At 38.3% G+C, this 12,038-nt stretch overlaps 1 protein-coding gene across 5 annotated transcripts in view; it reads right to left on the bottom strand.

Annotated features, from left to right (window-relative positions):
* Nucleotides 1-12,038, bottom strand: part of SPATA17 (spermatogenesis associated 17) — an 80,977-nt gene that overhangs the window by 65,012 nt on the left and 3,927 nt on the right. For 4 of the 5 annotated variants that reach the window (XM_061475571.1, XM_061475568.1, XM_061475573.1 and 1 more), the window contains exons 3-4: nucleotides 11,930-12,011; nucleotides 5,205-5,255 (exon numbers count right to left, since the gene is read on the bottom strand). In XM_061475571.1, coding sequence (XP_061331555.1) covers nucleotides 5,205-5,255; nucleotides 11,930-11,998 — 120 coding nt within the window. In that variant the 5' untranslated portion in view covers nucleotides 11,999-12,011. The remainder of the gene's footprint in view (nucleotides 1-5,204; nucleotides 5,256-11,929; nucleotides 12,012-12,038) is intronic. The other variant, XM_061475570.1, reaches the window with a different exon arrangement.

The raw sequence follows: 12,038 nt of genomic DNA, 5'->3' as shown, positions 1-12,038 counted from the left end.
AGTTTAAGCACTAGACATGCTTCTTTGCACTAAGTGATAGTAAATTTCATACTCTTTGCAACTCCACTTTCTCATATACAAGCTTACTGGGTTAAAAAGGGATAGTGAAAGAGCAAAGAATGACTATGCCTTCCGAGATATGGGATTAAGCAAAATCCTTTGCATGTAAATAAAGATCTTAGCTTTGTTTTTCTGTTCGGCTTCAAAATTTCTCAACAAGAGCAACTTGGCTCCCATCTAGCTGTGTGCTCATTAATGCAGGATTATGGTCCCTTTGGAACTCTTTCTGACAGTCTTCACCTCACAGTTATAAATGCAGAAGTGGATAGTTCTGGGTTAAAGGATCAAAACTCAAACTGAAAGACAAAAGACTCACATTGCATAAAGCTATAATTATCTCCAATGGGCTCAGCATACCAATTAAATGCTGCATTCTACCTTTATTTACACCACTTGCTGTTCAGAATGACCTCACTGATTCCAACTGAATGAAACATAAGCAAGAAAAACTGCATTTTGCCTCAAATTATTTTATGCTAGGCTTCTGTTTCCCTAATACTGTATGTCTTTTCACGACTAATCTTTTTGAATGTTTTACACAGAGCTTCTGATGATGTTCATATTTTCCATGTGCAAGTTGTAAATGTTTGCTTTTATATGGAACTAGAATATGCTATAAATACATTTCTTTTTAATTCCAAGGTGAATGTTTAAAAATTCTTGAGGAAAAAAATAGAAGTGTTTATGCCCTTCAAAGTAATTAGCAAGTTTCAACAGTGATTGGTACAAAACAATTATTGTCATTGATCAGCACTGAACAGATCATTTTAACCAAAGTCATTGTGTGCTCAGCAGATTACAGCTTGTTAACGGGCAAGTTCTAAATGACCTCTTAAGCTAGTCAAATCAATGATGCATATTCCTCATTAAGTAACATCAAAATGTAAGTGGTCTTATAAATAATGTTTATTTTAAGCACTAAAACAAATGGCAAAACCTTGATATATCAAAAGCCATCTGCTCACGGAAAATAGTTTTGGGGTTTTTTTTTTCCACAGGATTACTTTTGTTGCTGGAAATTTTAGCAAACTTAAATCTTTTCAGGGAGAGAATCACGTTCTGACTTATTAGTCAAAACTGAAATTGATTTAAACAAGTTCTCTGATTTAATTTGAAAGGGTGAACCTGATAGTTCTGGTTACAACTAAATGCAGAGAGACAGAGATTTAAGCTGACTTAGAAACTGAGCATGTGTACACCCTCAATGATACTTCAATAGTGAGAACTAAATACGCCTTTCTAATCAATGACTATAAACTGAAATAAATAGTTTAATAAAACTATGAGGCAAAACTAAGTGGTTAAACAGAAAAAATAAACCAAACCCACACAGTTATTGTTATATTTTCAGAATACTTAAGCATATTAATCATGAATGAAGCACACAATGTGTGAATATGAGGCACTGTTGGCTTAGGAAACCTAAAGCCTGGCCACACATCTGTGCAGAAACTCAACAGGCCTCATTGTCTATTTTCCTGGGCTTTGGCTCATTCTTCAAAAACAGACGACAGCAAACAACCCAACGCCAAAACATTCAGTGCTTCAGAATGGTAGTGTTTTCAATCTGCTCTGCAGATATGGCTGCGCAATATTTAGATACAAGAGAATGGTATTCTGACATTTGCAATTAAAGATCTGTTGTATTGTTTTCTACTGATTTAAATTTCCATTAAAGAAAAGGACATGACTGAAAACAATGGTATTTTGACGATTTATATCACCTAATGATTCAACATTATATTTCCATTATAAATGAATGGGAATACATTCCATTTCTTTTAAAAATGAAAGACTAAACGTAAAACTTCATTTGATTAGATTACATAATTGCCTCTGGAATTTGGTCTTCAAACGCCTTCTAAAAGTACACAGCCAACTTTTAAGAGCTAGCTCGCATCTCCTGTTTTCTCCCCAGTGTGGAATACTTTCAACCTAGCTAATAACCAAATAAAATAACTAAAAAAAAAAAAAAAAAACCTATATAAACTAAACTCTCTCCCCTCAAAAAAAAAAAAAAAAAATTCTGAAGAATTAGATTGCTGTTCAGCTCTCTAACATGCACCAAATGTAAGATTCTGTTTTGTGCCTCTGAAAGAACCCGCACCAAGTCAAAAACCTGATGGGAACACATCTCTCGAGTCTGAGATCTTTTGGAACTGGAAAAGCCACAAAATTAAAATCTGTTCTCAGATTCTTCCTACTTTACAGGAGTTTCCTTGGGTTACTCTCCATTCCTACCACATTCCAAGTTTTGGTAGTATTTGAAAGGTAGGATGCCTTGCCAAAAAAGTTATAGGCCTCTAAAGTGTGTTTATTCCACAAAATAGAAGAATTAAGTGAGATAAAAATATTTCACCTAAAAAAAATCTCTCATGTCCTTCCCATGTTTGTTCTATATATTTGTTTAATTGTGGTTCCAAAGTAGAGGAAAAATTGCTGATTTCTAGATATTTTCCAGAAATTATATATATTCTAAATTATTTTGCAGCTTTCCTCATAACAATCATAATTTGCTGTATATTTACTAAAGTTCAAGGACTGTTTATACTCCTCTTCATCTAGCAAAATTCACTCAAACATCAGCAAGCTCAGTGCAGGTCCACCTCTATGTTTAGGCAATGAAATTGTCCTGTGCTTTCCGAGTAACTCTTACAAGATTCCATGCATCAAATGTCATGCAGAATCATAGAATCATAGATTAGTCAGGGTTGGAAAGGACCTTAAGATCATCTAGTTCCAACTCCCCTGCACAGGCAGGGACACCTCACACTAAACCATGTCACCCAAGGCTCTGTCCAACCTGGCCTTGAACACACAGCCATGGAGCATTCACAACATCCTTGGGCAACCCATTCTAGTGCCTCACCACCCTAACAGGAAAGGACTTCCTCCTTACATCCAATCTAAACTTCCCCTGTTTAAGTTTTAATCCATTACCCCTTGTCCTATCACTACAGTCCCTAATGAAGAGTCCCTCCCCAGCATCCCTATAGGCCCCCTTTCAGATACTGGAAGGCTGCTATGAGGTCTCCACACAGCCTTCTCTTCTCCAGGATGAACAGCCCCAACTTTCTCAGCCTGTCTTCATATGGGAGGTGTTCCAGTCCCCTGATCATCCTCGTGGCCCTCCTCTGGACTTGTTCCAACACTTCCATGTCCTTTTGATGTTGAGGACACCAGAACTGCACACAATACTCCAAGTGAGGTCTCACAAGAGCAGAGCAGAAGGGCAGGATCGCCTCCTTGGACCTTTTGATGCAGCCCAGGATACGGTTGGCTTTCTGGGCTGCAAGGGCACACTGCAGCCGGCTCATGTTCATTTTGTCATCAACCAGCACCCCCAAGTCCTTCTCTGCAGGGCTGCTCTGAAACTTTTCTCTGCCCAACCTGTAGCTGTGCCTGGGATTGCTCCCACCCAGGTGTAGGACCTTGCACTTGGCATGGTTAAACTTCATGAGGTTGGCATCAGCCCACCTCACAAGCCTGTCAAGGTCCCTCTGGATGCCATTCCTTCCCTCCAGCGGATCAACCAAACCACACAGCTTGGTGTCATTGGCAAACTTGCTGAGGGCGCACTCAATCCCACTGTCCATGTCACCAACAAAAATGTTGAACAAGACTAGTCCCAACACCGATCCCTGAGGGACACCACTCATTACTGGTCTCCAGCTGGATATCGAGCCATTGACCACAACTCTTTGTGTGCGGCCATCCAGCCAGTTCTTTATCCACCCAGGGGTCCACCCATCAAATTCATGTCTCTCCAATTTACAGACAAGGATGTCTTACAGGACAGTCTCTAAACCTTTGCACAAGTCCAGGTAGATGATGTCAGCCGCTCTACCCCTATCCATCAGTTCCGTAGCCCCATCATAGAAGGCCACCAAATTGGTCAGGCAGGATTTTCCCTTAGTGAAGCCATGCAGGCTGTCGCCAAGCACGTTGTTGATTTTCATGTGCCTTAGCATGCCTCCCAGGAGAATCTGCTCCAAGATTTTGCCAGGCACAGAGGTGAGACTGACTGGTCTGTAGTTCCCTGGGTCATCCATTTTCCCCTTCTTGAAAATGGGGGTTATATTTCCGTTTTTCCAGTCATCGGGAACTTCACCTGACTGCCATGATTTTTCAAATATGATGGACACTGCCTTAGCAACTTCATTCGTCAGTTCATTTGCCAGTGAAGACTGAGGCAAAGAAGTCATTAAGAACCTCAGCCTTCTCCAAATCCAGGGTAATCCAGTTCCAAATCCAGTAATCCTTCTCCAAATCCAGTTCTCCGGATAGCTTTCAGAGAGGGCCTACATTGTCCCTAGCCTGTCTTTTATTCGCTATGTACCGATAGAATCCCTTCCTGATATCTTTAACATCCATAGCCAACTTTAATTCTAACTGGGCCTTGGCTTTCCTAACCTGGTCCATAGCTTCCCAGACAACATCCCTGTAATCTTCCCAGGCTGCCTGTCCTTCTTTCCACTTTTTACAAGCCTCTTTTTTTCCCTCAGCATCCCTTATCCATCCAAGGAGGTCCCTGGCCCTCCTGCTGCACTTCCTTCTAGTCAAGATGCAACATTCCTGAGCTTGTAGCAGGTGATCCTTGAATATCAACCAACACTCTTGGGACCCCCTGCCCTCTAAGGCTATATCCCATGGAACCTTACTAAGCAGGTTCCTGAAGAGGCCAAAGTCTGCTCTCTTGAAGTCCAGGGCAGTGAGCTTGCTGCACGCTCTTCTCACTGTCCTGAGGATCTCAAACTTGACCATCTCACGATGTACTAACATAAGAAAAAGCACAGCCACATCAACAAACCCAAAATCCCTCTCGTTTGTTAGAATTGTTAATATATGTCTACATTTGTAAGAATACAGCTAGAATGTTTCAGGGTTTTATCAATATCATATCTGGTAAGGTAGAAAGAAGTCAATACAGCAAGACACATGCAGATGCCTTAAATTCAGCAACAGCTTTCAAATACAACCCAGACTACTGAATGTAACTTTAATTTTTAACTATGTACCATTTCCCACTGTTGCCATCAGCATATCAATCAAGTGTATATTATTCTGGTTTGCTCATTTTATTAAAAGCAAATTCGGAGCACAATTGACTTTTTCATTTGTTTAACAAGTGAAGAAATATTTACCCTGACAGCCATTTCATTGTAGAAATTCATCTTCATCATAAAATATGCTGTCTGTGAATCAAGGGGGGAAGAAAAGAAGGCTTATATTTCAGTTGCACAAAGACAGTGCTCCTATTTTTACATATAAAAGATAAGAATCTTTATACATAATACATAATAAGAATTCTAGTCTTAGAGAGAATAAAATCAAACTTTGTATTGAAGAGATAGGCTTCCTAATACATAATGCAGGCTTAACCAGAAAAATCTATGGTAGTCAAACTAGGAGCTAATGGAGATATATGATCATAAAATGCTCTCCGCTGAGTTTGATAATCAATGGTGCTCTACTGAGAGTAGAATAACAAAGCAGAAATATTCACAAGTGCTGGTGACACGTAGTATCATGTATGATTTATTCACTGGGGTTCTTTTAGCCAAAACTCACAGAAACATAAAAGGAATTCATATTTCAAGACGTCTGGTTTAATGAAAATTTCAAAGAAATGCTGTCTTCAGTCGAAATCGTTCAAGGATACATACGCAGTGATGGAGCAAAATTGTGCCTTCCAACCATCTGTACTAAATGTTATGTACTTAGCTGCCTCCTGAGTAATCCTTGGGAATTTTATTTCATTTAATATTCATTTTAACATCATAAAATCATAAATACAACGATACCATGTTACAGTGAATCCCCTGACATAGAAAACATTTCCTGAAGTCCTGGTTTCTTTCCAATAAAGTAGAATTCCTCTCATAGTGAACGAATCCCCTATTATACTAAGCAATCACTTGGCAGCATAGGTTATTTTAATGGATACATCACTTTAAACTAAGCTTTCACATCTGTTCCACCCTCTAATTACAAATGCAAAATGAACATAATTCACAATTGTATCATAAAAAGTAAAATATAAGTACTTTGAATGCAAGAGTATGTCCTTTATTTAGCACAACATGTAGCTTTTATATGTTTCTCATGTTTTAGACACAAATCAAAGGCAAAAGTGCTTTCCCCCGATATAGTGATTTTCTCCCCCATGGCAAACAGGAATTCACTATAAAAGGGTTTCACTGTAATTAGTGTTATTTGAATTGCCTAGTCTGATCCAAAGCAAATTGTCTGTGGAGAGCAGCAGGACTGGATTATTTATCAACAGTCTGGGCAATTAAGAAACAGTTGGCTGCAATATGTTATTTACAAATGAACACAATGATGCTACTTCATTTTAAATTCTCTTTCTTCATTACATTAAGCAAGGCATAATTCCTGCACTTTAATTAAGGTGCATTTTAAATGCTCACTTTCATATCATACCAATCTACTAATAATGGAAACAGTAGAAAAGATATTTCTGATATAAAAGAAAAATGCAGGACTGTTAAATTTCAAACAAGTTCTTCATATATGTGTGTATACATACACACATACACATATATATTTAAGGGAATCTCCACCTCAAAGATATGAATTAGAATAGTGGATTCTGTCACCCCTTTTGTCTCCATAAATGTTTCCTGAGTGATACTGACTGTAGATGGCTAATACTAGAATGAAATAATGGTTGCCAGGGCTAAGTATATTCCTAAACTGCTTGATTAAATTGATACAACTTTGCTTTGCAGCTCATCCCTTCTTCTTTTGTACCACCTTCTTTCTTGCCCTTCCACCAAATAAATAAAGTACTTTTTTAATGGGAATGTCTAAGCTTAAAAATCCTCATTTCTGTCCATTACTTATTAAACTAAACTCACATCTTTGTTTATTCTCTTATTTTAAGGCTGTTAGGTCTGAATACATCCCCTTTCTCTGAAGAACCTCAGTCAGAGACCTAACATCACAATGCTCTTTATATTATCAATATTGGAAGACAGTGGGACCACTTTCCTTCTGAGCTTGGCAAAGTACTGAAGAGCTCTGCAGTTGCATCTCTGTCTACCATTTACAGAGATAGTCAATGACAACTAGGGTCCTAAATTGCTTACTTCACTTAGGTGTGAGAAATCCAGGCCTTACCGTACCACAACTTAACAAGATCAGGCACAATAAATAGCAAATTACATATTCCTGCTTTTACTCAACACTATTCTAAATCACAAGTCAGCCAAATGCAGAATTAACAGCCTTACAACCTTATCCTTGTGCTTAAAGCCAAAGCCTGTGTAACCATCTAGGCTCTTCTGCACTGTTTTCTAGTCCTGATTAGAATAATGTGTACTAGTTCTGCTATTACAAGGGATGGAGAATTAGAGCCATAATTTAGTGCTTCAACCCCAGTCTCTATTTATATCGTTCCCTAGTAAAGAAAAGATTTTTTCCTGAACTGGTGCTTTCTTGCACAGAAAACTCCTCTCTTATGTGTAAGTGGAATTTCCTGCATTTCAGCTGTGCCCATAGCATTGCCACTGGCTCTGGTTACCAACTCCAAGGTGACACTGCAAGGCTGACTCTCTGAGAAGAATGATCTTGCCATCTCACCCACATGCAGCACCTCCACTTTTGAACCATGAAGTCTTTGTATCTGTCTCTGGTTTTAATATACAGGTCTCCCTACTACTTTACAGTAGGTCTATGGTTCCAAAATACATTTGAAGCTTTTTGTGTATGAAGTGCTGTACTACTTTCTCCTTTTCTGTTTAAAAACATGTTTGGGGATCACCTACAGATGTGCAGTAGCAGTCAATTTTTCTCCTTCTTGGTAGCTGGTGCAGCATTGTGTTTTGACTTTCAGCCTGGGAACAGTGCTGATAACACCAATGTTTTTAGTTGTTGCTAAGTAATGTCTACCCTGACCAAGGACTTTGTGAGCCTCATGCTCTGCCAGGGAGGAGGGGAAGCCAGGAAGAAGCAGAGACAGGACACCTGACCCAAACTGACCAAAGAGGTATTCCATACCACAGCACGTCATGCCCAGGATGTAAGGGAGAGTTACCCAGAAGGGCGAGGAGTGCGGGGCTGGACAAGTTATCGGTCAGTGCTTAGTCGGGCTGGGGGGGTGTGCGTTGGGCTGGGGGGGGGGGGGGGCGTTATCGGTCGGCTGGTGGTGAGGTGTTGTCTTCTCTTCCCTTGTTATTTCCTTTATCATTATTATCATTGGTGGTAGCAGTAGTGACTTGCGTTGTACCTTAGTTACTAAACTGTTCTTATCTCAAGCCGTGGGAGTTGCATTCTTTTTGATTCTCCTCTCCGTCCCTCCAGGAGTAGGGGGAGGGCAAGAAGGGAGGGAGGGAGTGAACGAGCTGTCTGGCTGGGTTTAAACCAAGACAGATATGATCCTGGTTGGTATTCTGTTTTTCTTTCTCTATATATATATATCCTATTGTTATTGATGTTGTTGTATTATATTTTACTTTTATTTCAATTGTTAAACTATTCTTATCTCAACCCATGGGATTTTATTTTTTTTTTCTGACTCTCCTCACATCCCACAGGGGTGGGGGGTGAGTGTGTGGCTGCATTGTACTTAGCTGCTGTCTGGACTTAAACAACCACAGCTTGAGATTAATATTAGGAAACAAAGCTTTATACCAAAGAACCTCTATTTAGAATATAGAAAGGCACATAACTTTAGTCATATAAAAAACATATTTTTATTTTTTTTTAACTTATATCTAACAATCAAAGCAAGAGGCAGCAGAAGAGTAACAAATGAAATACTAGCAGCGATGCACATATGGACAGCCAATCTGATGAGCCTCAGCTTTTGTTATTTTCCGCATCAGTACCACCCACATTTCACCATTTTGAATATAATCATTAAAATGATTTATTATCAAGCAATCCTGGGTATTTTGTGCATATGCTTTGCCTTGTTTGCTGGCAGCAGATACCAATCCAAACATTATCAGTGGGCAAATTTTAAAGTGACCAGTCTATTAAAGGAATTATCATGTCAAAGGTATCACTGTGTTTCATACTTAGGACTCATTACAACAGTTATTAGCAAGAATCCAGTGCAAACATTAACTGATCCCAAATTCAGCCACTGATGGAGTAAAGATAGTATAACAATGAATATACATAGTAAACTCAAACTTTACATTTAAGTCCATCCCAAAATATACAACACTGAATATAGCTGTCTAAAGGGAGGGAAAAGTACCTCTTTATCTGCTACTTGTATGGCTTTCAGGTTATTTTTCAATCAAGATGTCCTATTTAGTCCTCTCCAATCAAAGAGATGGCAAATACAAAATAAAGTATTTGAGGGGGAAAAGGTGGTTTTCCATGCTGATCACTGTACAATATGTAAGTTTGCTGATGAGATTCTGCTCCTCTAGCACCCTAATACTGACCAAGTACCGGAATCCAGAAAGTTAATGAATTAATAGTGTGATTTAGAATGTGTTAAGTGTGGGCTTGCACAATTTCTTTCCCTGCATTATTCCACAAACTTCAGATTTGGCAAGGGCTTGTCAGTTATGGCTATTTGAAGAACTACACACGAACCAGGCTTTATTGGTTCAAGTCTTTTTTATTTTTATCTCCAGAAACATATTGCAAGAATGGGAAGCTGAGGGGGGTTTATGATACTAGCTATCTCAGCCTGGTTATTACAGCAAATATATGCTAATTTGAAAGACTACCTTAAAATGTAACTATTAGAATTTTTTTTTTAAAAGAGAGGGCAAAAGAAGGGAGAAGTAACAAAGAGATGAGATAAAAAACCTTCAATTTCAGAGATGCACAGAACAACTGAGGTTGGCAGAGACCTCTGGAGCTCCAAACCATTGCTCAAAGCAGAATCAATCAGAGCAAGTTGTGCACTTCAGTTGGGTTTGTAGTATCTCCAAGGATGGGGACTCTACAAAACCAGCTTGTACTCTCCGGGCAACCCATTCCGGTATTTGATTACCATCTCAGTTAAAAAAACAAGAAAAGATCTTTCTTAACTTTGAAAAGGAATTTCCTATATTCCAGTTTGCACCCTCTCATCCTGTCACTGGGCAGCAACTCCAAACAATGCTGCAGGCTGGCTCCCTGGGAAGAGTTATCATGTCATCTCACTTACAGAGCCCACTAAGAACAGTAGGTACTGTGGTGATGTATCTTAACTGGGCACCACTGTTTTTACAACCTTTATATAAGAAAATAAGCCTCTAAAGTGACACCATTCTGTTTAAAATAGGAGATTGACTACTATGAACAGAACAATTAGTATTTGAATATGGAGTGGCCAGAAGATAACTCCTTACAATTTGGGGGGATTGAAAACCATGCAAAATTACCACAATCAGGCCTTTGTCCTGCTTAAGTCCTCTTAAAGACCTAGTGATCAGATGACAAAACCTGACATCCTGAAACACAGAAACACATAAATTGTCTTGTTTCTGAAATGCATCACTCTATGATGTTTTAAGTGTGAAAAAAAAATTAGAACTTGAACTAATGTAGAACTAAATGTAGAACCAAAACATTGCCTGAATCATATCTAAGCCCTACACATGCATTTGTCTATTCTCTTCTTAAAAACTTGCAGTAAAGGGAGTTCACAACACGTTTTAGCAGTATGTGTCAGCGTTTCATATGAAGTTGATTTCTTCCTTCCCTCTTCCCAGTGACTGCATGGATCATTTCTTTCCACTAATAAATTTTAATATACATTAATATTATTATGTCCTTCTTCTACAGAAGCTTTCCTAGATTAAACAAACCTTCCCTAAACTCAGGCACAATATTCAACTGAAGTCCAACTTTTTTTTTAAAGCAGAACCCAATCTCAGCATGCAGCTACCTGCCCTGTATTAAAAACTGAGTGATTTAGAAGACAGGCTGAAAGCCACAGCCTGAAAGGATCCATATCCTAATAATTTATTAGATAAGGCAGGTAAATTGGAGGAGGTAAAATCCTTCATTAGACTACTGATAGACCTGGGGAAAAAATAGACAATCTTTCAGGCACACAAGTCCTGTTACTCGAAAACACAGTTTAGTAGGAGGTATGGATTTTAGCCTGTAATATATGAGTTATTATGGCTCCTTTTTTTTTTTTCTTAGCTTGTCTGTATTTACTGAAAGACAGTAATTTAACCTTAGCAAAATTAATCAAGAATAAATGGCTAACAAGTTTAAAACTAGTGTAAAATATTACCATAAATTGATAAATTACTGAACTAAACTAAATACCTTAAGCTCATTGTTTTAGGTTAAAAGCAAACTAGTTTTTAACAAGCCACAAATTAGTTTTTAACAAGTTTTTAAAAGCAAAAAAGTTTCTTCTTAAACTCCTAAACCTGCTAACAGGAGTTTTAGCTTGTGTCCTGTCATACACTTCTGCTATCTTCAAGTCTGTCAAGAGAATTAGATTGACTGTGACCTGTGTGCCTTAAGGCAAAACCTCAAATACTTCAAGGTTCATTAAGCAAGAAATTTCAACCACTAAATCATGGAGCAGCAATATGTAGACAATTTGGCTTATTTTCTTTTCAGAATTAAAAGTTCTGCCGGGAAAAAAAGCATCTTGAAAAGTTCCAATCCTTCAATTAGCATCATGCAGGCAGGCTTCTGCATGAACAGATCTCATTGCTAGTTTGGGGGCTGACACTCCTGATCTGCAAACACTTTAACTTAACTTGACCATTATGAGTAGGCTTACTGAAACTAGTGGTTGTTTCCATGACAGTAAAGTACATGTCGATGTGTATAAAGGATCACATTTCAGCTTTTGAATTTCAAGACAAGTGAATGACTTCAGATGTATTCTATAAATAACCAAACAAAATGTTTAAAACTAGTTTCCTACCTTCACCATTTTTCTGAAGTGTTTTCTGCTTAGATATCCTCTCCACCACCTTTGTATAACAATTGCCATTTGGTTCAGATATCTAAAATGAAATACATTACCAAAATAA

Source organism: Pezoporus flaviventris, unplaced genomic scaffold (genome assembly GCF_033815535.1).
Source record: "Pezoporus flaviventris isolate CSIRO_AGI_PZ_B2104156 unplaced genomic scaffold, CSIRO_AGI_Pfla_v1 ptg000083l, whole genome shotgun sequence".
Taxonomy (NCBI): Eukaryota; Metazoa; Chordata; class Aves; order Psittaciformes; family Psittacidae; genus Pezoporus; species Pezoporus flaviventris.
This window is presented reverse-complemented; position numbering and strand designations above follow the sequence as displayed.